General features: G+C 41.0%; 1 protein-coding gene and 1 long non-coding RNA gene across 7 annotated transcripts in view; one reads left to right on the forward strand and one right to left on the reverse strand.

The window, feature by feature from the left end:
• GRIA3 (glutamate ionotropic receptor AMPA type subunit 3) overlaps positions 1–27,339 on the reverse strand; it is a 403,275-nt gene that overhangs the window by 134,709 nt on the left and 241,227 nt on the right. For 2 of the 6 annotated variants that reach the window (XM_040572878.1, XM_040572877.1), the window contains exons 5-8: positions 19,964–20,014; positions 15,709–15,878; positions 14,529–14,704; positions 12,621–12,779 (exon numbers count right to left, since the gene is read on the reverse strand). In XM_040572878.1, coding sequence (XP_040428812.1) covers positions 12,621–12,779; positions 14,529–14,704; positions 15,709–15,770 — 397 coding nt within the window. In that variant the 5' untranslated portion in view covers positions 15,771–15,878; positions 19,964–20,014. Of the gene's footprint in view, positions 1–12,620; positions 12,780–13,433; positions 14,117–14,528; positions 14,705–15,708; positions 15,879–19,963; positions 20,015–22,149; positions 22,211–27,339 lie in introns of those variants that run through there. The other 4 variants (XM_040572879.1, XM_040572882.1, XM_040572880.1 and 1 more) reach the window with 4 other exon arrangements.
• Positions 14,937–20,420, forward strand: LOC121077575. Its single transcript, XR_005824176.1, has 3 exons — positions 14,937–15,562; positions 19,182–19,282; positions 19,973–20,420. It is a non-coding gene; the product is annotated as an uncharacterized LOC121077575 (long non-coding RNA).

Consider the following 27,339-nt stretch of genomic DNA (forward strand, 5'->3'; position numbering starts at 1 on the left):
TGCCATGGTCAACAGCAAAAAGATTAATGGCATTAACTTCTTCTGTAACAGAGTACACTTTCGAGTGGACAAAGGGGAAGCTCACAGCCCAGTTGGTGCCTCTGTGAAGCGAGACAAGCTGTACCATGCAAGTTGCCTTTGCAGACAGAAGTCCATGGCTGGTTTAAAATGAAAGCCTTGATAATATTTTTGAAGCAAAACTGTGTGCGGGACATTCATAGAGAAAGAGCCAGCTCTTAAGAATGGGTGAATTTATCAAGCTGCAGATCTTTATTGCTCGGATCAGCAATATTTTAAAGTTACTATTTTTCTCTATGTTGGCAATAACTCTATACACTTGAACTGTAATCAAGACAGCACAATGCTTTTACGCTCCTCTGTGACTGCATTCAAAGTGGGAATTGGCCACAAAACCAACAAAACCCAGTTTGGGTAAACTGGTAAAACAAAGTCTCTCAGTTTCAGGTAAATGGTCAGACAGCAGTGTACCCCACTATTAGCCCAAAGTCCTTAATGAGAGCTTAAACGAAGAGCCCTAAGTGGCCACAGGCCTTTGTAAGAGAGCCGTGCTCCTGCAATCGGCACTAACTGACCCTCTGGCTGGCAGGCTCGGCAGAGCAGCAGCCAGCAGCATCTGAACTGCAGGCCCTTCCCTGCCACACCAAGCAAAGTCACAGGGTCCTGGTCATCCAGGAGGCTTGATCTCAATGCTTTATACATCTATGGTATCTATCATCCAGGAACAAGACAGGCAGGACAGCATGGGAGCATCTTAAACTGCTATTGCCCTTCCTACACCCATTTTGCAGAAGGAAACCACCTGCCTTTGGGGATTTCTGATACTTTTTGCAAGTGCACTCCACATACACTGAATTACATGGCTGAATTTCTGGGAAACTGAAGTGATAGATTCATATTTTACAAGCAGCTTTGCCCAACCTTCTTGAAAACACAATTAATAATCAATATTGATTACATTATTGCCAAGAAGATTTCAGTCCCCTTAAAGAGAACCCTGCAATAGGTTGAATTCAGCCCAGCACACACAAAAATTACTCAGGGCTGACATAAGCATTTTAAGAGACCGCATGGTCGAAAGGAAGAATTATATTAATCCTGCCTGCAATTTTGTCCAGGAAGATGCCATTTTTAAATTCATGTGAAGATCCTGATTAAGGCAGAGTATTCCAGAGCAGCAGACACTGGAATCAATTAACAACGCAATTCTTATTAACACAGGGAATCTCCAGATATTATCAAGGAAGTATAAAATCTTTTCAGAAAAACCTGCAGGGAAAAACTAATATCAAATTGCATCCGCCAGTGCATGCAGAGATTGCTTCAACCCAAACGCATCTTATGTGAAAGAGGGACTCCCACTGCAGAACAACACAGTAAGAATTTAAGACAGGAAATGCAGACAATTTATCTGAATAAAGCTTCCAAGAGAATAACTGATTTATGTTGATAGCGATCCAGGCTGGAACCTGACATGGCTGCATGGGTTAGCAGCACTCATGAAAAATAATGGGGTGTTTGTACAGATGAAAGTAGGTTGAAATGTTAGCTTTATGCTTCAGCCAAAAGACCCTCTTTTGCAGAGACCTGTTCTTGAATTAGCTCTAGAGCGACTCAGAGAAAGGTGCCGTGTTTTTCAATCAGAACTATCATTATTCATGCAAGAGACACAATGAGTTAAATTTCACAGGGAAGTCTACAGTCTTTAATGTCACCCAGCCTCTATTCATATGAGAATTGCAAAATCCATAAACTGATGCAGAGATAGACAGAAAAGTAGTGAAAGGTTCACAGCTACAAAAATACATATATGTGGGAAAAAGAGAAAAAAGAAAAATAAAAATCTGGAAGTGGAGATGGTATAAGCGACTCCTGCTAAAAGCAAGGTCAGCACTTTGCACTGGAGACTATTTGATTTACTCTATTTTGTTTCAATTGAAAAACAAAATCTTTCCTTGGCAGATTCTGCTCTACACAGTCTATTACAGATACTTCTGAGATACCCAGCATCATTTATAAAGGGACACTTATTACTGCTGAACGTGAATGTTTTGTTAAATTTCCCAAAGTTCCAAGAGGAAATATGTGCGATGCTACACAAGGGGATATTCAGCTGGCTGCTGAAGTCAAGAGCCTGGACAACCTGGGCAGTCCGGGGGGAGAGGTGTGCTACTTATTAAGATGCTCCATGTCTCCCTTGAAGTATCCATGGGCTTTCCTGGGACGCGCACCCCCACTTACCCGGTGTCTTAGAGCCAGGAATACCTCATGAAGGAGCACTCTGTTTTTACCCCTTACTGGCTTCTCTCCTTCAAACTCCCACAGAGCCACTCCAATTCATCCTGGTGTAAATCTGATCAGAGTAAGACCTCATTATGTATCGTGACTGTCCATACTTATTATATGGGATACAAAAAATGTTTTTTTTTTTTTTTTTCATGTTAGGGTAGAACAACGAAGCATCAAAACATTTCAGTCCCAGTGGTCCTTGCAGATACACATATAACCACGTATCACCGCTTGTGATTTCTTTTTATGTTACATAGCACAAAAAACAACCCGCAGCAAAGCACACCTGATGCACATGAAGGCACATTTTTGAAACAAGACGTTGTAATCATAGAAAACATGGCTACATTTACAACACTCGGCATGTAGTAAAGCTATACCGATTTGTGCTTTAAACAAGGTAACTTCTGCACCTGAAGTGCTAAACTACAACAGCAGAAAACTTCAGGAGGTTTAACTGGCCTCATTTTGATCAATTTTGGGCTTATCTCACTGCCTCTCCAGGTAATAAAGTAAGTTGCCTGTAGATGGTGTGGAAAGACATGCTATACATACTTGAACTGACAAAAATTGTCTATCCATAAAATCCATCACACGCAGCTTGAACTACATACCCTGAAAAATGCAGACAGCTTCTTCCAAAACACACACACACACACACACACACTTTTCACATCCATCATCTATATGTCTTCAGAAAAATTGGACAGAACAGGTGCTCTTACACTGAAAAAGGCAGATTCTTGTCTGCAGAAACATTATGCTAACTGATATAGGCTTCACCAAATTGTTTCTGTCAGGAAAAAGTACAAAACCCAGAAATCAACATTTTCAAAACACAACATTTGGCTTTAGCTGAAACTGAATCAAATTTTTGAAGTCCAAAACTATTTAAAAAGCTTTCAATTCTCCAATTTTCTGGCTGATCCCAAACTAGTCGTCAAAACCTTTTTGCAACTACATCTGAAATGAAAGGCCTGCAGGTGACACAGCTGCCACCACTCCTGATCATACGCGGTTCTGAAATCATGCAGTGCGATGCCCTGGGACATACAATCCATTTGGGGACACCCAGCAGTGCAGTGAGAGAACGGCGCTATGGAGCAACATGGCCTGAGCTGTCTGAGGTGCTCGAGGCAAGCAGGTGGAAACTGCCTTCGGTCATGCTGACACAGCACTTCGCTCTGCTGCCATGGCTACCATAGAAGAGAGACGGGATCTGCTGGCATGGGACGATCATGCACAATTTTTCTCTTTAGCATTGTTTTTTACTCATGAAGAAGTTATAAGAAAATAAGCACAAAAAGCAATGCTTTAAAAGGAAAATCAGAAGTAAGACAGCAGATATGCTGACTGCTTGGCCATTAAAGGAGGCTGTAGCGAGGTGGGGGTTGGTCTGTTCTCCCATGTGCCTGGTGACAGGACGAGGGGGAATGGGCTAAAGTTGTGCCAGGGGAGCTTTAGGTTGGATATTAGGAAGAACTTCTTTACCGAAAGGGTTGTTAGGCATTGGAATGGGCTGCCCAGGGAAGTGGTTGAGTCACCACCCCTGGAGGTCTTTAAAAGATGTTTAGATTTAGAGCTTAGTGATATGGTTTAGTGGAGGACTTGTTAGTGTTAGGTCAGAGGTTGGACTCGGTGATCTTGGAGGTCTCTTCCAACCTAGATGATTCTGTGATTCTGTGATTTAGTGTTTCCTCAGGTCCAACTCCTTTTGACATACTCCAGAATTGAAGAGAAGCCACCCTGGAGGTGTCACCAGACCACTAAACAAACTCTTTGGAGAACAATGGTTGAGTACATTAGACTTGCAAGACAACTTTAAATCCCCTGACCAGTTTAGATTCAATGCAGGGTTAGACCCTGGGTCAGTCCTTTACAGATCAATGGACACTAATTAGCTCTCATCCAACTACTAGGACAAAAGAATGCTTATGAACTTGAGCTTTCTGACCATCAGACTTCATTACAATCCAAACTTGGTGACGTAAGTGGTAAAGCCTAGGAAGACAAAACTCCTACAACTGATAAAAATCAGTATTTTACCATGTTCTCATGTAGAGAGGCTAGGGAAAGTTCATCACTCAAAAAAAAAAAATCAATTTCCGTTTTTCCCCAAGCCATCTCTCTCCCTGCACCTATGGCCCTGCCAAACAACAACAAAACAGCAAAAGAGTATTAAGGAATTTAACATACACATCAGGGTGCAAAGACCAATCTGGATCTGTGCCACAATGCAGCAACCCCATGATTCACAAGGTGTGTTCACTAAGGGAGCTGCAGCATCTCTCTTGGACTCAGATCTCTGATACAGAAAGCACACAAAGAAATCACGGGAGCAACACCCCCTGAAATGCACTGTTCACACTTACTGGAAAAGCTAGCAGCTGTGAGATTTCGATTACAACACATTCTACAAACCCCACAGAAATCAACAGGCAACGCCACTTCCAGTAAACCTACCCAGCTCAAATCTGAGCGTGGGTCAGACTGGCAAGAATCAGGCACATGCTGTGCTGTAGAAGTGTGGACCATACTTATAACAAAGATCCAGCATGTGTAGGAGGCAAAGAACTTTTCCAGTATTAAAACTTGATTTCTTTCCAACTGCTTTGCTTATTTCAGGTGAAGAGCTGAAGAATTCTCCTTTGTAAAGTGATAGATTGGCTTGCTGTACAGTGCTGACACATGTTCTCCTAGGTCCCTCGGTGGGAACATGTCTTCTGGCAAGGACAGCAAATTAGTTAAGCGCTGATTTCTTTTTTTTTTTTTTTTTCTTTCTAGAAGCATGAAGAGTCTATATAAATATACATATATATATTTTAGGAAGGGCTAGGAGTAGAAGAAGTGATCAATTAAATGGCAACTTAGCCAAGGCTTTCCAAGTTTTTAACTCCAAACAGCCCCACAGTCTCTGTCTCGTACAGGTAAATTGTATTACTCCTGTACAAGAAATACCAAAATTTTGCTACCAGAAGTAGCAAATGGACTTACTCCAAATCACGCTAGGAGCCATCAGATACCCCAAAATTTCTGAAGATCCGCCCCCTAACTGCATGGCCTGGGCCCAAAATGCATGATGTGTGCAGATGACAAAACTGGTGAAATCAGTACGCACACATCAGTCCAGGAGAAAGAGGAATGAAAATAAAGCAAGCATATGTGGAATATACACTGTCAGACAGTGGATATACATTTCCCAGATACCTGCATAACATTTTAATAAAGCAAGCATATGTGGAATATACACTGTCAGACAGTGGATATACATTTCCCAGATACCTGCATAACATTTTAAAGACAGTTCTTGTATGAAAATAGATTAAAGACAAGGGAGTTATCATGCAGCCCAGTTCTTGCATTCAAAGGGATAAAAGACAGTGATGTCATTGTGCAGCCCTGCTTTTTTTTTTTTTTTTTTTTTTAATTCCTGATGAGAATTTCAAACATCACATTTGACTAAACTCCATCAGATGCAAGCCCAATACATGGGCTGGACCAAGCATCCAAATGCAATCACGTAATGTACAAGTGAGCGTGTTATAAATTCAGTTTGAAAATAAATAAATAAAACCAACTTTCAGCACATCCGAAGCACCAACATAGTCTAGCAAAACAATTGCACTTATGTGATCAGCTAGGTCACTCCATTCCAGCAGAAGGGTGTTCACCTGGGCTATTATCCAATTCTAGGAGAGCGATTCACCTTTTTTAGAAGTGCCTGGGCAACTTATCCGCAACACAGTGCCACTGCAGGTTGATCCTCATGCATAAGGGCCTCCATGCCTCCTGCACTGTGTGTGCGGAGGGCTGCACGCTGCCATTCGCTAATTTAGAAGCAGTTAATAAGTTATTAAAGCACATCCAATGCCTTGGACTCCACAACAGGGATATGCATGAATGGCTGCTAGGTAGATTCATTGATATAACTCCTTCCTACATTTACTCTTCTTTACACAGAAACCTTCCTGCCTGTTTCTCTCTTGCGCTGTGTACATATGATATTTTTACCCCTAATGATTACATCTTGGTGCTGTCAACTAAAAATGCACACAGTGTTTGAATGTTTCACATATAGATATGTGTGATAAATGATATCCAATACACACACGTGGTGCTACAGAGCTATCTCCAAACTCCCTGAAATGGAGAAAGGCCAGAGTATGGACTGTGAAGCCGTGTGATAGTTACCAACCTCCACTGCAATGCCTATGAACAACTGAACAGGAGCTGCCTACTTTGGAGTCCTCATGGTAGGACTGCACATGAAAAATTCCAAGATTATTCCAACTTTGAGGTTTCTAAGGCATCTGATATTCTGAAGATAAACAGTAATACAAAGCTGGTAATATAACTAAAGGAAATGACTCTGATAGGAAACAACACACATTTAGAAGAATGGATGAAATCTGGAAATTGCTTCATTGCAGCAATCACCACAGAGTTTCAAAGAAACTGGTTTGGTGTGGATCAATCTTTTTTCTATTTCTATTTTTGGATGGTTACATTGTTCTAGTGGAGGTACAAGCCCCTGTATAGCAAATGTAAGCTTTATGACAATAGGTATGGAGCTATTACATACTGACAAGCTCTCTCACAACAGAGGCCTCGGCCATCCAGTGTTGTGTACTTTACAGCAGCACAGGAACCACTGACTCTAGGATGAATCTTAAATGCCAAATACAAAATCAACATAAACATCTTCTTCGCAATAAATGAACATGAGTTTTCAATGACATTGTTTGTCTTGATTTGAAACTGAACTATGAAACAAAACTGTCGCTGCTTTAAAAATAACATACTCTAATAACATTTTAAGGATGCCTAACCAAGTCAAAATTAGCACTGCAGAATGGGTAATGACAAAATATGTACTTTAAATGGAAAAAATGTTGAATTGCTGGATCGTGACAATAAAAAATCTCTAAAGATACATCAGTTGCCTTGTTTCACACCTTCCTGCATAACAATCCTACACTTGCAGTGGGATGGCCTCCCACCTCCCAGACACTGAGCACAGTGAGCCCAGAGGAAAGAAACCCACTATTTTCTGTGGCTTTTGGACAAGCTCCCAAGTCAGCCTTCAACAAAACTGTGCTTTTCTGTTGTTGTTAAAAGCTGCTGACACATGCTTGCTTCCTATCGTGGCATCTCCATTTCCTCTTAGAGATAAACTATAGCTGTCGCACACTTTAGTGGGATTTGGAGTTAATCAGTAGCTCTCCAACCCATGCCAATAGTCTCATGGGTCATCCAAACCCAATGCTATATAGGAAAAGTGAACAAATTGATCTCCACATCTGCACAAAATCTTTCTGAAATTGAACAAGTAAATGGGTCTCTTCATCATGCTTTACTCTTCATCCATGTGGTGAATTCACAGAGCTTCTTCAAGAAAGTGTCCATTCATATGAGATTTTCTACTTTCTCTACGGCGCGAGTTAAATTTAATCCTAACAGCTAAACAACATGTAAATGCTTTTGTATGTAGTGGAGGAGAAGAGAAAGGGAAGCCAACTTTTTTTAAAATTAAGATATAAGAAAAACTAATTTGAAACAATATGGTTCCTTCCGCTAAACACTGAGATAACATTTGCTCTAATGACAAATCACCTGCTCTGCCATGAACTGGACACAAACTTTAGTTGGAACGCTCTTCTTCACCTTTTCATCTATCCCAATGTTGCAAAAGCTTTGACTCCTAAGCTAAAGCCAGCTAATTTGCTTTGGCATACAGCAGTAACATACCGTATTTAACAAATTCCACAGCATAGAAGGCATTTTGGGGGATCTGTAAGTAACGGAACAGTGTGGAAAGCACATTTCTAGGTGTTTTACTATGGAATACTGGGAGAAACCACAGTGCAATCTGTACTGGGAGAGTTGGGCACCTACCCTGCAGTTTCTACTTGAGCAAAACCACCGGTACATGGCCCAAACTTGGCAAGACTGTCAGAGACACGCTTATGCTCTTGGCAGAAGGGAACTGACCACTTTCAGCATCAGCATCCTTTGCCAGCTGGCCAAAGAGTACACAGATGCAAGTGAAGCAAATTGTCTGCCCACCGGCAAGAAGAAATGGTGAGCAGCACCTAAGGAAATACTGTGTGTATGCATGCATGCACATGTGTGAGTATGCATGTGAGCATATATATATATATATATATTTATATATATACGAAATTGTGCTTTGGGAAAAGGAATAAATACAGTTAAACTGAAAAAATTGTCTGCTACTAGCCCTGTGGTATCATTTTCTGTAACATTCTCACAATAACAAACGGGCCTTTCTTCAATTAAAATCTTCCTGAATTTTCAACATTAAATAAAGGACTGCAGGATGCTAAAGAAAGATTTTCAAAGAAAGTCAGAAATTTGACTCCCATACGATCTGTTAAAGGATTTTAGCAACTTAAAGTAAGCATGTAATTACATTTTCCTTTTTTTTTTTTTTTTTCTTTTCTTTTCTTCAAGAATGAGTGCCTAGGGAAAAAACATTATACCAAAATTTGGTAAAATATAAAAAGAGCCTTCCAGGTTCAAAAGATATATGAGAAATTACTTAGAAAAAAATAATGGAACAAGAATTTGTAGTCAGTAGGCTAGGTTTAGCTGAGAGTGGGAATCTGTAGATTAATTAGATTCTGCAATCAAACTCCCTTTCTCCTGTACACATCCCATCACTATCATTACATGATCAACAGATTTTTATTAAAACTAATGCTTTCATTTGAGAAATTCCGTGGGGACTATGTATAACGTTGACTTTGCTTTTCTAAATATTTCTTGAAAATTGTACGTAATGCATGAACACATTTGTTGGCTGTAAAGGTGTACAACAGCAATTTTTTGCAATGACAGTGCAGAGAGGGAATATGAGATCTGTGTGCTAATGAGCTGACACTGCAGAGGCTAGAGCAGTGTTAGTATAGTGCACTACAAGTGCAGAGCAGAAAGACATACGCGGGTTATTTCTAGGGAATATGATCTACAGAACTGTACGCATAATTCAACATTAATACTAACATCCTTCATCAGAGATTACAATAAAAATGTGAAAGATGTTTCTAGCAATGGATTTACACATTTTAGTTGCTATATTCCCATTATTTTTTTTTTAAAAGGCAGCTCACTTTCTATGTGAGAATTTTTGAAGAAAAGATAAAATATCCATATTTTACTTCATTTTATACATTCACAGCTCAATTTAACTTTCTTCCTTTCCGTTTTTTTTTTTCTTCTTTTTTTTTCTGATGGCAAAAAGCTTCCTATTTTAAGAGATATAATAAATCCTGCCAAAGCCAACTGATAAACTTTAATTCACCTTTAAATACACTGGAATCTTCCTCTGTGCTTGCATTTGTTCTCTGTGAAGATATCATACAGCTAAATAAATAGATGGGTAGATAAACACAGAGTGGATGAATACCGTATGCATGTGTGTAAATTAAATATACAGACAGAGGCTCAGTGCTAGCAGTGAAGCAGGGAATGCATGTACATGAATCAGATTATGCATCATTTAACTGAAAAAGGAATGAGAAGGAGGGGCTTAGGGCAGGAATTTTCTTTTGCTTCTCAACAACTTTGTTCTCATGTTGGGATATTGCCAAATCAAGCCTACTAGAGGTGGGCTTTTTATCTCTGGCTCATGAGGATACTTCAGAAGAGATATTTTTTCCTGCCTCTGGAATGCACCAGATTGCAGCAAGTAGGATGTGCAATGTACAGGAAGAAGCTAAGTCCTTTCTGAGCGGAGCCCCCCTCAATTCCTACACACATGAACACTTACAACAGCCACTATCACATAATTCAGAGCAAAGGAGAATGAAAATTATTAATTTATGGATACAGACCAGTACAGGCACTAGGCTCAACCTACACATGCTACTTTCTCTGATTTCCCTTTGGTTCCGTTATATATCCCACCACAAAGTCAGTCACAGTCTTTCTCTCCGGTGAAGGCAGTCACAGTCACTGCAGCTTTCTCTCATATGGATCCCTGCCAATTGCAAATATTGATCAAAAGGTTGTGTGACAGCACCGGAGACAATTTATGCTTATCTTCAAGAGAAGTAAAAATGTTGTGGAAAGAATTCCTTCATGGCAGCACCCTGAAATTAGCTGCCACTCCACTAGGAAGCGAGGATGGGACTAAGGGTATTTGGGCCAGAATGTTTTACATGTTAGCCATGCAGTGTGAGGAGCTTATTAGTTCATCCTGATGCACTGATATGCACAAGCATTCTGACTTTCAAAGACAATTGCTTGCAAATCTGAAAAGAGCAGCTTTTTTTTTTTTTTTTTTTTTTTTTTTTTAGTTTGAGCTACTTAGACCTATCTAGCTAGTGACTTGGACTCACTGTATTATTTTTCTGTCAACAGTATTACCAGATGTTTGATGTAGCTATGGACAAGGTCACCTTTTCATTTTCTTTCTCCTGTTTCTTTTTTCACATCTTCTATTTTTAAATAGGTTACTGTAGGTTGGTATTCTCTGATCTACGGTTTCTCCAGAGATTTAAGTTTTCCAAATTTTACTACTCTGGTAATGTGTGTTGAAATACGCAGCCCTATTCTACAGAACAGCAGCTCATCCTGCTAAAATCACCACAGCTTTCACTAAGCAATGACAAAAATCATTAGATACCAGAAGATGAGAAGCACACTGACTAAATAATACATTGATTGCCTCTGAATGAACGTGTGGTTCACTGGTCTTGGTGGGATCTGTGAAGAAGTGCTGGTAGAACTTTTAAAAAAACAATTAATAATTAATCACCCAAGCAGTTTAATGTATTTAGTTTAAATCCATATAATTGATATTTAGGAAACTACATTTGAGATACAGCCCTCTTGAAGGGATTACACTGATTAAGGATTAATAGTCAGATATTTGTTGTAAGAGCTGTTGAGGCAGGATAGGATTAGTAAAATAAGATGCAAAGTACAGACACGCTTATTTACCCTTTTTTTCCCCCACTTTACAAAATATTTTAATTGGATATAATTATAGCCCACCCCCCCCAACTTTCAAAGGTCCTACTTCAAAGCCCTTTAAAAAGTGTAACGCTACACTAACAAGAAGCAGTCACTTGGGGGATATGTTTGAATATGAACCCCAAATTTGTCCAAGTAGTTCCTTATTATATATTTTCTAACCACCACATTTCTCAGAAAATACCTGAAATCCAAGGAAGAATCAAATATCTACTCCTCTAGCCTTCCTATTATGTAGCTCAGGGGAGGGTAATAACAGCTGTCTAACAAACAAAACTGAAAGAATATATTCAAAACATGAAATCGTTTTAAAACAGGACACAGTAGTTCTCAGCTCACCAATACTCTGGTATTTTAGTACAATGCTTCCTCTTTGAAAATTTTATACTGTGAATATATGAAGAGGAATCTTGTTCATACCACAAAGTTAGTACATTGCATTCAGGGGTTCTTTAGATCATGTACAGACATATTTCTGTATACTGCAAAGTGCATGCAACTACCTTGCAAGAGGACTCCATTCATTTTCAAAGGTTTACGATAACAGCTGCATAAAACTGAATATGGACATGTCAGTAAAAGAAATATTCAGGAGCCACTATTGGTAAAGGAATGCTTTTTTAAATGCAGAACACGCACTGGTCTTTCAGAAAGGGATTTCGCATTTTAACACCATGATAATACTACTCAAAGCTCTATTTTGCTTCTTTTGTTAATAAAGGCTCAAATTATGCATATGAACTGCTTGTGCAGAGCTATTTCTCATAATGCTGAGCATTCTGATTCCATTTTCTCTCCCCTCAGCTCTAATGGTATTCATCAGTTGACAGACTCTTCAGTTTTTAACAGGACTTTCACTGTAAGAAAACAAGGCGGTATTTCAGGGCAGAGGAGGTAAGGAAGACCCTGTAGTTCTGTCCCCTGAAGGTCACTTGTGAACAGCTGTTTCTGATTTACTCCTACATAGTATTATTTGCAAATTATGCTGCTTCACATGGCTAGGCTGTAGCCTTAACAGAAAAGGGATGTTACTTCAGTGGCAAATAACTGATCATGGCTACACAGTGCTGCTATATAAACAACACGGCTGTTTTTCTGGAAAACAAAACTAAAAGGATTGGAAAAAGTGGTGAGAGAACTTTCCCCAAGGTATTATTCAACCACATTATGCCGCAAATCCACTAAGCCTCATGTCAGTACACACATTTGTTGCACTGTATCCTATGAACAAGTACACAAGGCTGCCAGGGAGAAATCGAATGTAAAGACAGATAACAAAGAAATATATTTTTTAAAAGCATGTATTTACTTACAAGCATTTGTCACTGAAAAACTGTTGGAAGAGTCCAAGTGATCTACATGATAGTTCAAATGGAAGGGCTTTTCTGTGGTGTTTTGGTTCGTGTTGTATAACTGCACTGCAAATCGAAACGCACTGTGCTCCTGAACAGTGTTCCTCATGAAAAGTCCACCTAGGATGAGAGAGAAAAACGGGAGAGGGGATAGAAGGTATTTCAGAATGAATTGTTAGCAAAAGCAGCGGTAGTAAGTTACATTTGCATACCAGCAGCCTAGGTGTGAGATCATCATTTGGGCAGAGCACACGCACGAAATGCCAACCCTGAAGTTTGGCTGGTGAAGCCCCCCGTAGCCCCCTGAGCCCTGGGGGGGCTGCAGGTGGCCGCCGGCACCCCCGAGCCCCAGCCTCTACCCCTGGGGGGCTGAAAGACCCCGGCCTGAGCAGCGGGGCGCCGGGCTCGCGGTGTGACAGGCGATGAAGGGGAAAAAAAAAAAGGCACAAAACCCCAAGTTTTTCACTTGCACGCCAGCAGCCTGACGGCTCCCTCGGCCACAGGTTGAGGGCACAGCGCTGCGCTTCACGCCGCCGCTCCTTAAACCGCTCTGCGGTCCCGCACGGAGACGGACCGCAGCCTCCCGTCGGTCCCGGGGTGAACAGCAGCCGCCCCATCAGCCCGGGCACCGCTCCCGCATCTCCCTGCCGGTGCGGGAAGGGGCCGGAGCCGGGCTGGCCCCGCGAGCAGCCGCGGCCGCTCTCGCCCCTTTTCCCCGGCCGGCTGCTGATGGCTTCTCCTCGCCGCCCCCCGGCGTAACTGGGTGCCGCTTACCGATGCTGATGGTGTTGGGGAATCCTCCCCGAGCCTCCCCCAGCAGCCCCGCCAGCAGCAGCAGCAGCAGCAGCAGAGTCCGGGGCGCGCTCTGCCCCATTTTCTTCAGCCCCTGCGCTTCAGCCCCTAGCACGAAGCGAGCGGCTCGGGCATGGGCGCGAAGGGAGCCTCGGAGCAGCCAACGGTGGTGCTGATGCTGGCGGAGGTAGCGGGGAGGACGATCCCCTCCTTTCTTCTTTTTCTTTTTATTATTTTTTTCCCCTCAGATCTCTCTCCTCTTGTCTTCACCCCAGCCTGGCAGGGCTCATTGGCTGCGAGGTTTGCCTTTCTCTCCCCACCTTGTCTCCATCAGTGCCCCCCCCCCCTCCCCCCCCCCCAGCGCATGGGACTTCCCCCAAAGATGGTGGGGAGCGGAGCCGCCGAGGCGCTCCGCCCGGGCCGGGAGGGGGAGATCGATCAAACTTGGCGGGGGGCGGGCTCGCAGCCGCTCGGCCTCCCCCGGCCCCCGTTGAGGGGCTTACGGGCGGCGGCAGCTGAGCGGCCTCAGGGGCTGCGTCTGGTCCCTTTAAAGCTGCATCGCCTGGGTGGGTGTGCGTGTGTGTGTGTGCGTGTGTGTGAGAGTGAGGGAGAGTGCGGTGCGTGCGGCTGCCTGAGGGGAGGAGGAGAGCGGAGGGAAGGGGGAGGCGACGCAGAGCCGCGGGGAGGGTGAGGGGATGCGGCCGGGGTCCTGGGCCGGCATGGCGGGCGGCTGAGGAGCGGCAGGGACCAGGGGCAGAGGGCGCCGTGAGGGCCCGGTGCCGCCGGGGAGGCCGGGGCTGAGGGCGAGGGCCCGCCTGAGGGGAGAGGGAGGTGGCAGGGCAGGGACAGGGCCGGGGATGGCACAAGGCAGCGGGAAGGGACGTCAGGACGAGTTTATCCCGCACAAGGGAATATTAGATCCTTCCAAACGTCCTCTAAAAGAGAGAAATCCAGCAAAGTCTCTCCGTTGCCCCTTATGCTGTGGAAAATAACAGACCCGGAGTAGCAGAGATGCTAGATCTCCACAGGGAGCAGGCAGACGGGTGTCAGGCACCCCATGTACCTCTTGGTACCCACCTCTTGGCTGAGCATCAATCTTGTTACGCCCCTGGCCTGTGGACACGTACGGAGACACTGTGCTTTTGCTGGAAACTTGGTTCTGTGGCGTGTTGATCTTGCACCCCTCTCCTTGACATCTCACTGTATGGAGCCTGAAGCTCTTTTCTCTTCTTGCTGCTTTGAGGCTCATGGAACTGTACAAAATGGAGACAGAAAAGAGATACTAGGTCACCCAGTCCATCTCCTAGGCCCAGGGAAGATCGTTTTACACTTGATGTTTTCTTTTCCTCTGATTTCAGCAGACCACTTTCCCTTGGTCTGCCTCTGATTTTTTTTTTCTCCCTCGTTAATCTCAGGCTGGTAGGTTTTTTTTGGTCTATGTACAGTTGAGTTAGGGATAATATCAGAAGCACTTGGCTTTGCATTTGCAGTATAATTAGCCAGTGATACTGGCTGTAGCTTCATGTAAGTAAGTACTCATGTGAGACTAGCAGATGACTGCACACATGCAGTTTCAAACCACTACTCTTGAAGGATGCCAAAGGCACAGATGAATAACAGGGCATCACATCCACACAGCAAGAGCTGTTAAGCACATGTATGACTTTACGCACACGTGTGACTCCTGCTTACTCCTAGGTGCATGCATTGGTTGCTATATGCGTGCTCCTTTAGGAGAATCATTCCCAGAAGATGGAATCTATTCCAGTTCAGGCAGGGTAGAGATCAGGCTGTAGGGTGGCTGGGAATGTTCCTGCTTTAGGCTCAGATGGCAGTTGACACTTTATCTCCTTAAATAAAGAAATGTTTTTCTGTAGAGATATGTGGAGAATATCTTTATATCGGTAGCACTCTTCTAGCCCAAAGCACTCTACAAATATTATTTATGAATTCCTGTAGACATGCCTATGAAGCAGGATTGTATTCTTCTCTTACAGATGTAAGAATCAGGGAAAGCAACTGACCCAGCTCACCTAGGCAGGAAGTTTCAGACCAGAATTAAGACCACAAGCAACAGCTGGTCTTTACTGTAGAGCACTCTTCTCTCAAATGTCCTTTGATAAAAATAGCAGACCTGAAAGTTACAGACAGCTACATGAAACTTAGACTTTCAATATACTTGTGAAACACATGTTCCTATAGGCTAATAAGTTGTCTTTTTGGTTGCAAACGATGCCTCTTTCCCCACTCTACTTACCTCCAGTCCATTTCTAACACATTCTTCACACAGTCTCCAAGTCCTCTTTTGTGTCCTTTCATAGCAGCCCTGCTTTCTTCCTGTGCACTTGCTCTCACAAATTTCTTCTTCCTGTTCCTCCAGCTGTGTATTCCAGCCTGACCCCACTTGACATGCCTGATTATGATGTACTGAAAAAATATGAAAGAAATTATGTTTAACATTATAAATGTTAGGACATATGAGAAGAAATTAAATAACCAGTAATGAAGGTGGCATATGGCAGAATCTCATTTTCACAGCCAGTAGGATGAGTACCTGATCCCAAATAAAATGGTACTTCACAGTCTCATCTCAAAATTGAGAGTCTCGTTATAATCTAAAATGAATCTGTGCTAAGAGGCAAATAAATTTTCATTATCACATTTCTCCTCCCGAAGCCCCTAACATTCACATTATTATTAACATTTTCAAAACACACTGTTTTTTTGTTATGCATCTCATGGTAATATTTTTAGATACAAATGGTACAGCAACAATCCTATACAGATTTTGAAGAATCCCAAAGAGACTACATCCCTGTTTCTTTCTTACAGTGAACCAAATCCATCCTAGGACAAAATAGTATGATATTAGTTGGCTTTATGTGAATATTAATGCCTTACAAATAGTTTACATACTTGTAAGTTAAGTGACTCAAGTTGATGAGTTCCATGGTAACCAAGGTCATACCAGATGCTTTCCCAAACCTTTCCTAACTAAACACAACCAAGATTTTGCAGGATAATCAGAGCTTCATGTTCAGATGGTTTACAGTGGCCTGGGGCACTAGGGGATTCTGAGTACTATCTACCTGAGCCAGGAGGAGGTAATGATTTATAATTAGCTAATGTGTTCTCATCGTGGTGTCTAATACTGGATTAGAAAAATGCTAGAGAATTTGGGACACAGCGTTCTCACCGAGCTTTCTGATGTTACCAGGCTAAATCCATGGTTTTAGCATAAAGTTATGGCAAAATCTACACAAGGATTCTCTGGCTCAAACTTCACCCTAACTGCACTAAGCTGATTTTAGCACTTTTGTAATTCCCAATTTATAATTGCAAGAGAGAAGTTCAGGCAGTGAGTTTCCAGAAATCATTGTGCTTCTCCCACTACCAACCTAACTAGATTATAATTGCCAATAAATGTATTACCAATTGTGTTTTACAGCCTTAAAAAAATTATTTTAACCGGTTATTTCTTCATAAAAACAGGAGATACAATTAACCAAACTTTATGTTAATCTCAGCATTTTGATTAGCTAAACTGATTAATTCTGCAATTGACAGTTTACAAATAAAGTGATAGGCAGAGAGAGAAGCAAAGACAAAAAGGGATTCAAGGAGAAGATGAAACTACAGATAGCAGCAAAGGGAAAGTACAGTGTCAAAAGAGGGAGAATGAATTTAGACATTATAGTTGCATATATTTCAGAGAACAGGTCAAAGGACATCTAGTTAAAATTGATTAAATTATGAGTGGGCATAGAACAAACTGTTGAAGCTCTCCTGTTTACCTTTCATTACCAAACAGTAACAGAGACATAAAATTAAATTAAAAAGCAGCAGAGGAGAGAGAGTTTAACAGAAATACTCTGCTATGCAGTTTATAGCTAATCTATAAAGCTGCCTTCTACACATTATTCTTGGCAAAAATAATTGCTTTTAAAACCTTAAAAATTTATATGAATTAGCAGAGTAAATCTGTTAGATGAAAAAGCTATTGGGATTAATATCCACAATTCATGGCAGAAAGTAGCTGCTAGATGCCTCAAGGAAGACCTGGTCTTCCTGTGCATGATGGGAGTTCATCGTATGTTTAACCTTCTCTGAAAGTTTTTGCAGAGACAGTATAGGAGACTGGGTGAATCATTGATTTGTTGTGATTAATTTTTTGCTAAGAACAGTCAACAGGTGAAATCCTGGAACAACAGAAATGTGTGGTAGGTTTGTTTCCTCTGTCGTCGGAGCTAGGATTTTATCCATTACACCCTGGCAGAATAATACTGTCTGGCACATAGGAATATGTTCTAGCACATGGAAGGGTGATCAAGATTTGTATAGGAACAGGCTCAATTAGGAAACTTGTTGACAAATAAGTCATTACTCCATTATTGGAGACATTCAACTTTAGGTAGCAAATTCCTGCATCAACTTTTATCAGACTTGAGCATGGATTGTTACAGTAATAACCTATATATACTACAATTGCACAACTAAGACAAATGTGGAAACAGCATGTACAAACGTCTTCATTTTTCTTGAGTTTGTGGTATCTTAAGGATCCATATTACTAGTTCTTCTAAGAGCTAGGCGGTGGTGGAAGTGTAGGGTTATTATAGTCCCATAATGTCAGAAACAATTTATATTACCTTCTGCTTTTTGATGAACTGTACACTAGGCACTGCTGGCATAACATAACCCTGCAATTCTTATTTAAACCCTTTTGCTGAGTGCATCTATATTTATTACTTAAGGAAAAAGTAAATCAAAAAAGTAACGGTATCCCATATACACTGTTAATAAAGTGAATCCTCTCTCTTTTTCTTTCATACCTATAAATACAGTTTTCAAGCAATCTTGAGAGTTAAAACCAGTTTTCAAACCACTTAGAACTCTGTGCAGAATCTGACCACTATTTTATTTCTGTGTATAATTACTGAAGTATATTAAAGATAATCTCCTTTAGCTGTAAGTAGTGAATAATGACTTCAGATAACTGCTTGCCAATCAAAAGTCCACTTTTCTCCCAGTATTTGTTTGTATATTACTATAACTCATTTCAGTTCAGATCTATAGTAGTGGTTTTTAGTGAAAATATCTGTTGAAAAAGCTCATTGATTCTTGGAAAGGGATGTCTATACAATAAGAATATACATTTTTCACTGAAGTTTAAGGATTTCAGATTTGATCTGTTCCACTTGATCAGAGAGAGATCCCTCTCCTCCCCTAAGCAAGTGGTCTGGTAGTTACAAAGTTTGAGTTATGCGGGAAATTGACATTCACCTCTGTTAATTTCGAAGAACCTGTGTTTTTACTTCTGGAGTGAGCCTTTGCAGCACTAAGGTAGGAAACCAGTCTTTTTTTTTTTTCCTCCAAGAGTCCATTCACTTCATATAAACAAGATATTAATACGGGAATGAAATTTGACAGAAAAGGAACTTTAAGCTTTGTCTTCATTAGTCCTAGGAAATACATTGTCTATGGGGTGTTTGTCTCTCCCTTGCTTTGTCACTACCCAAAAAACTTCACCTGAACATGAAAAAAACTCTCCCTGTGCAACTTCCATGAAAAGAAAGCACTTCCTCAGAGGAAAGAGGTACATAGAGCATACATGAGAGGAATGAGCAGCTCTGCTACTTTTAGACCTTTATTTTCTCTCACCTAGATCTACCATCTAGATCTACCTAGATCTACCATTAGATGGTAGAACCTACCATCTAATTCCAACAGCATCTCAAGCTCTAACAAGACAGTAACTGGAAGAAAAATGCCAATGCTGCTAGCAAGGTGTCAATACAGGGAATTTACAGAACAGTCCAGAATCTAGGACGGTAGTAGAGAAAAATCATATGAAGAAGAGATATATCCTATTGTAACATCACAGTCTAACCCACAGGCTGGAGATTCTGACCCCTGTATACTGAAAGATCGAATCCACAGTCTTTAAATCATATTTTGTCTTATGGTGGACGACTTGCATTGTCTATCTGCACAGAGATGAATTCCACCTAACATGATTTGTTTTATTGATTTCAGTGGGATTAACTGAGAGTACAAAGATGACTACAGTTGTATACTTACATTGATATGAATAACACAATGTAGTTCTGATAATCTGCAGTGTTCAGGAGACAGCAAACCCTTCAGAAACTCAGTAGTTTATTTGAAAAGATCTTATATTAACAGTATAGCCAATGTTAACAGAAGCATTCTCATGCTTTATAAAACTTCTATTCCCAATTAAAAGTTGTTTGGCTTTGTAACTCACACCTTGTAGCAACTGTGCTGGATCTTGATAATTACAGTATGAAACTGACTATTTGATTGCTCTTTCAGCACAACATAAGGCATCAGAAGTGAAAAAAAAAAAACAACCCTGCAAAATGGTTTTGTAGTAGCAATTCTCACCTTATATCAATTTGAAGAGTCTTAAGCATTTTCCAATAGATCTGCCATGGTTCTTATGCAGCAAATAGAAGTTGAATGACAATAGACTTACGTTTCTTAATTACCTTTTGCAGACGCTTCAGAAGTATCGCATGAGCCCTAAGGAGTCCACAGTCCTGATTTGCAGGAAAAGAGATACTTATTTATTATCATCTGTTAAATGTTTTAGTATCAGATTATCTGGAAACTAATGTTGAACAGGTAAACTGCTATAATCCTGTTTTTACTTCAGTTCTGTTGTGTCCTTATAAGCACCAATACTAACTAAGCACTCAAGCACTAACAAACAAGGTCACTGCTATCAGTGACTGCACGTTTATGGGAAGCTTGTCTAACCCGTGACGTTGCTAAAACATCCTATTTTTGTATTTTGAAGCACTGGATTGTATACATAGCCATTACTTTCAGAAAGTTTCGCTTGTTGAAACTTCACAAGCAGACTTCACAGTGTTATTGACTGGCAAAGTCTAGGAAGAGTCACCTATTTGGTGTTCATTTGTGTATCTTAAAAAATGAAAAACAATAAATGTAAGTTAAGTAAAATCCTTCCTTTCAAGGAGTGAGATGCCATTTCCTTGGTACTTGCAGTAGCCTGGAGTGTAATCTAAAAACCGTTACATTTATTAAACATCATTCTATTGACTTCAGTGGTCGTTGAATAAAGCTAATAGCCTATTTTGTACGATATGTAGCCATATCCATATTCTTGAGGTGCATGAGAGGTTAGGGACAAGACTGGAGAGGAGAGGCAGGACTAGAATTTTTATTTCAAACCTCTCATAAGCTATTTGTTCTTCGTACATCAGAAAGTATATAAAAAATCAAATATACAGAAAGTATAAAATATAAGAGTATGGACCATTCTATTTTGTGGGAAGGTGGCAGAGACATCACCTTAGAGTTCTACCTTGAAATCTGTTTACATAAAAATCACTCTTTTTCAGGAACTGGAGCTTTGCCACCTATATCTAGGTTATGGACACTGGCTCTGAGAAGCATCCAACCCAACAGTTAGTTTCACAGTGATAAATCAGTTAATTAAATTTCCGAAAGCAAGACAATTCAGAACTGACCTTAGCACCTTCTTGTTAGGTGGCTATACACAGTCATCAGAAGTGGTAGGTAAGAAGTGGCCAGTTTTACACAAGGTTTCATTGGGGGCGCAAACGTTAAGTGTGATGTAGTGAGTTAAAGAGGAAATGCAAACACATAATTTTAGACTTAACTCTGAAAGTTCTTGCTTTTGTGTTGCATGGCAGACCTTACACATTACTTTGATGTACTGTTGTTATTTGCAGTGTAATCTTGTATAATAATTAACTCCAACTGATCCACTGCAGTGCTTTAGCAAAGTATTGGGGCCCATTAAATTGGACCATGAATACACAGTTGCTTTCCTTATTTCTAACATAATTATACTGTTGGAGAAAAAAAAAAAAGCAGATTAATGGAAAGGTGTTGCCAAATAGGGCTCCTTGGTACTGTAAATTTCTGGAGTGCTGTTACGAGGTTTTGAAGTATTAACTACATATGAAAAGCGACATGCTGGAAGTCTTCTGGAAAGCACTTGTTTCCACTATTTTTTAGGGAAACATTCTGCTGTCAAAGGTGAAAGACAATGACAGCAGTACCAAAGGCCATGTTTTCACTGCAAGCTTATTCATACTTCTAGGGCCACCCCGTTCCACACAGCATCACACAGGCCCTTATGCCTAGATATACATGAACTTTGAACCTGGCTTTGCCAAAGCTCAACTCAACTTCTAAGTAGATCACCAGTTATAAAGTTTTCAAGGAGGAGTTTGGCTTTAGGGCACACATGAAATCATATGTTTGATATATACATCTGCTTGGATTATGGATTCAGTTTGGAGAATAACTCTCTCTCTTACAGACTTACCAATGTATTGAAGCATGAAAAGCAAATAAAACCTGTCATAAGTAAGAAGGAGACAGAGCGTTATTCTAATTCTATATGAATTGGACCATAATGACTCCTGGACCCTGTAGTTTCTGAGTCATTTGTCTCCCATTTGGCTCTTGCTAGAAACTACGTGCCAGTTCATATACCTCTTTGCAGCTTTTAACCCTTCTTTCCACATGCTCTGTATCTTTTTGCAGAAGAATACTGAAAGATGCCACCTCAGCAGGCTGAATTGTAGATATCAAAAATGGCTAGCTGTAAAATATCCTCAGCTCCTGTTCAGTCAGCAGTCAATAGGAATTCTTTGTACAGACAAATTATGATTACCAGCCTGGTGATACCACTCTAACATGCCAGTTCATACACGACTTCTGGGTAGAGGATCCTGTCTGAGGAGGAAAAAGAGGCTTGGAGATGACACTATAAGCCAGAGGATGGAACTGTAATTCAGGAAAAACAGTTGTTGTTCTAGAACACTCCACGAGACAATATATAAAGAAACTCAAGTCAGTGACACAATAAGAAGCCTGAGAAATAGCCTTGCAGTCCTACTGGCAAAGCCAAGTAAATGTCAGGCCATGATGGACATGTTTACACGTAGGCCTAGAACTGTGTGAGTTTGGTCATGTACTCCAGATATACTTTGTAGTTTTAGCTCAGACCACAGCCTCCTCTATTGCAATGGGAGCTTTGCTTAAGCTAACAGCTATTTCACATTGGAAATGACATTGGGAACTTCATGAGAGTGCTGAGATTTGCATTTAAAACAAGACCAGAATCCAGCTGTTTTACTTGTTCTCAATGAATGTATTTGCCATACTTTGCACAATAATGAACTGAAAGTCAACTCATTTCTGCATATTTTCAGTATGAAATGTATGAACCAGCTTTTTCAAAAATCGTAAGAGATTATTCCTGAATTTCTCAAATTTACTAAGAATCATTTGGTCAAATAGCAGAGTCCCCATAACTTTATACTCACATATGCCTTGATTATGATACATTTCAAATAAGCTGATAGTGATCTTCTAAAATAGATACATGAAAATAATTCTTTCCTCAGAACTATAGCTGTAAGCTAAAAGCGCAAAGATCAGCTGACAGCACCTCTCACATCCGTCAGCAATGTTCATTTTTGATGACAAAACATAACTAAAATTTCCAAAATTGGTTCATCAGGGAAGATCTATGCTTTCAATTTAGTTGGTGTTCATCAAAAGGCTTTTGCTGAATTACTGAGGCTTTGGAACACACCAGACCATTTAAGCTACTCAAGCCAAAGAGAAACTGAATGGCAGCTCTTAGTAGCAACAGCATTTTTCGAAGTTCACAGACTGTGTCAAGGTCATCAGAGTTATTAGGCCCCAGAATATAAAGACGTAACCTTGAGATAAATTTCTGGTTCCAAGTACAAACCCTCAGTGACTTCAGTGGACATCACACTGGACTCTGAGTTATTAGATCACAAATGCAAGAAGGAGGAAGCATTATTCTAATTTCATTTTGATGAGGTCAGGACAATGACATCTTAAAACCATGCAGTACATATATGTGTACGTTCCCCAAAAGAGGAAATATATTTCCGATTCAGAAGTTGGAATGCTTCCAACTGACCCCAAAATGAAAAACTTCCCACAAGCTTTGTAACAAAACAGCATTGTGGAGTCCCAAGTATCTCTCCATTACTTGTACCAAACATATTCCTTTTAAGATTAAAAATGCACTTTCAAGCTCTCAGTTCTGCAAACTCATTTGGGGCCTTCAGAGTCGAGTTACATTTTTCCCCTTCCCAGTCTCACAACCAAGTACAGTCTTTAAACACTATACAAGACGTGTGATGGTTTCTGTGCAATACCACTGCCTTCTAATTGTACCCCCAGTGATGTCCTTGCAGCTTGAAGCCTGTCAGTGGGGTTGTTGTGGTTTAACCCAGCCGGCAGCTAAACACCACACAGCTGTTCGCTCACCCTCCCCCCTCCCTCTCTGGGATGGGGGAGAGAAACGGGAAAGTGAAGCCTGTGAGTTGAGATAAAGACAGTTTATTAAGACAGGAAAATAATAATAATAACAATAATAATAGTACTACTACTACTGTGTACGAAACAAGTGATGCACAATGCAATTGCTCACCACCCGTTGACCCATGCCCAGCCTATCCCCGAGCAGCTGGCCCCCCCACCCAGGCTAGCCACCCATATATATTGTTTAGCATGACGTCAGATGGTATGGAATGCCCCTTTGGCCAGTTTGGGTCAGCTGTCCTGGGTCTGTCCCCTCCCAGCTCCTGCTGCATCCCTAGCCTGCTCACTGGCAGGACAGAGCGAGAAGCTGAAAAGTCCTTGGCTTGGTGTAAGCACTGCTTTGCAACAATTAAAACATCAGCATGTTATCAGCGCTCTTCTCATCCTAATCCAAAACATAGCACCCTAGCAGCTACTATGAGGAAAATTAACTCTATCCTAACTGAAACCAGGACAGGGTTTTATCAAGCGTAACACACTGAAACTTCTGAAACTTTTGAACAATCCTTTTGAAACTACATAAGAATCCAGCCAGCACCTGCAAGCTGTGTTGCTCTTTCTGGCAAACAGAAGCAAGAGAGGAGCAAAAGCCTGGTTTTGGCGTGAAAGCCAGCATAACTGATTCTGAACCCTGAAAGTCTTGAGCAGGACTGCTGGGTGAGGATGTGCAATGAACACCCCCCTCTCTGGGCAAAACTGCTCAGGTGGGGGTTAGCAGGTATTGTGGCTTTACAACTTTTCCTTCTGTTCAGCGGACTACATGATTCAGTTTCCCCAAAATGATTTGGAGATGAAAGGTAGTTTGATCACAAAAGCAGCTCTGTTGTTCCAGGAGCAGCATGGAAAGGAAAGCTGTTTCACACAAACACAGGAATAATGTTCCCTACCTCTGGATTCAGACTGTCAGAAAACTGTCTATATCCTCCCTAACCTTCACCCATCTTGCCTGATGTTTTTTGGTATTTCAAAGTCATGGACAGGTACCCTCCTCCAAATAGAGCTGTTTTCTAAAAAAGGAGAATGAGAAAATTTTAAGGTTGTACTTTCATCTTCAATAGAAGATTTTTCTGCCTAAAAACAGGATTACAGACCTCAGGATCTGGCCCCACAGTTTATATGCAGAGTAGTGAAATCATGCCATAACAACAATTTAGGAAGCCAAAAGGAATATAAACACAAGCAAAGATTAGTTAATATTGAAATATTTTGGTTGTTCAGAGATAAATTCAGACACTAAGCACAGATTAACTGGATTTGGGGCTATAGAAATGACTGTTACACAGCAAGGTCAGGGCTGAATGAAATGACTAGAAATCGATCAAATGTACGAAGTACTATGGGGGAACAGGGCAGTTAATCATTTCAAAACTTTACTCTGTAAAATGTACTGTACATGATCGATGATGGTGGAGATAATAAAACAAGCAGCCTATACCTCTGCTCCAGATATAAATATGCTGGAATTGTGTTTGGGCTTAATTCAGCACAATTTGGGTTGCTAATTAATGATGCTTTAAGCAGAAGGTAGAAAAGTTAGCTCTGTTATTTCTTAGGAAATTATGTCTTACTTTCAGAATGCATCTGGCTGACATTGTTTGTTAAGGACCGGAGTGATGTGACTTTTGGGGAGGCTAGGGAGGGAATATCCTTCATTTAGACTTGTAAAAACCTATGTGGGTATAAACTGCATATGCTTTTGGTGCAAGAAACGCTAACTGCTTGGCATCCATTTATTGGCAATGGGATATGCATTTACAAGCCCCTTTTCCCTCCTAGCTCCAAGGGATTAACAATGCACCAATTCTTTGAGCCTCAGGGCCCGATTCTGTACCACTGAAGTCAATAGAAGCGTTGTTATTGACCTCAATGGGCACAGGCTCGAACCCTCAAAGAACACATTATGTGATACATGTTTTTTAAAAAAGGGCTTAGTGCTTCTTTTTGTCTGCAAAACCAGGGATGACTGACTGATAGAAAGAAACTGAAATAGAGAGGTGAAAAAACAAACTGACTCCCCAGTTAGGCAACTGACTCTGCATGTGAGCACCGTGTCACAGGTGCAGACAGAATAGCTGCACTAAGTAGCTGCATTTTGTATTGCATTTAAACTGTGAATAATACCCTCTGACATCAAGTCTCTAATTTACGTCCCTGAAAACAATATAAATCAGTAAAAGCAGCAGTAGCTCTATAACTCTGAGAAGCCTGGTTACTCTGTGGTGAGACATAGGTGCAGGAGCCTATCTTTGCTCCTCTACATTAGAGAATTTTAACAACTGTGCATAAGAGGAACTCTTCTAATTTTTCTGCCATTCCTTCATCTGCCTCCAGGAGCCCACATCCTAACTGACGTGGTCACATAAACCTGAGAAACATTGCTAAGAGCAAAGGAAAACTAAGACTGTTTTCATAACCATTTACCACTACATTCAGAGTTGTAAGCAAGTTAATGACCGCAGGTAATAGCATAGATCCTGTCTAACCACAAATAGCCAATGGCTGCACTTTCCCCTTCTAGTTTCAGTATTAATAACAAACTTTGTTTTTCTAAACTTAAATCTATAAACGGAACAGCAGGGCCCGCACATACATATTCACGTGAAAAACCCTCAAGAGGTATTAAAGGCAATAGCACCATCCATCTTCCTTACATATTGAATGAATGAAGTATCGGCTCTCGGTTTTGAAAGCATCACTGGTCACCCCAGTCACATCCCATTGCTTCTGATCCTGCTCTAGTTGATTTGCAAACACATCACCTCCTTCAAACAGCTTTGCAAATACTTCCAGTGAGAATGCTTATTTGGTCAAATCCTTGGTATATCTTATTTACCAAAAACAGTCTCGGGGAAAGAAAATTTATTCTGTCACTGGCATGTATAAAAGGGGGAAGGAAGCCTTCCCTACTACTTCCAGACTGAAGCTGAGCACATCAGCAAATACACTATTTAGAGAGAGGGGAGGCACTGCAGAGGTCTCCTTGTACTACTAGGGGTTAGAGCATCAACTCCCAGACACAGAGACATTTTGTAACACCAAACCCCAAAACATTTTCTCAAAAGTCAGTGCGATTATCGCAGCCTCGTGGTGCAGAATTTTTAATGCTGAGCAGCTAGTACATTTTATGAATTCATCACTTTGCTGTTGAACACTGGCATGCACTGATAGCTAGGCACAAAAAGCTCCAGCGCTGTACAGAAGTGGCATTCAGCCTTTGACAAGCTAAGAGCTACTTTGTCATCAAACAGAGGCTCACAAAACCATGAAAGAATGAACCGCATTTAAAATAGAGAAATGTGCACAGGCAGTTTATGCGAGAGTTAATACACTGCTCCAAACAAGTCAGCAAAATCCACAGCCAGGAGCAGTGTTTTTCAGAGCACAGCCAAAGACCTGGACTCATCGGCTATCTGTCACCCATCTCAGAAGACCGGTTCTGGATAAGTCAATATATACATATGTGTGTGGGCGCACTCACACCTCTATTTTTCGTTTC

Source organism: Cygnus olor, chromosome 13, assembly GCF_009769625.2.
Source record: "Cygnus olor isolate bCygOlo1 chromosome 13, bCygOlo1.pri.v2, whole genome shotgun sequence".
NCBI classification, from domain to species: Eukaryota; Metazoa; Chordata; class Aves; order Anseriformes; family Anatidae; genus Cygnus; species Cygnus olor.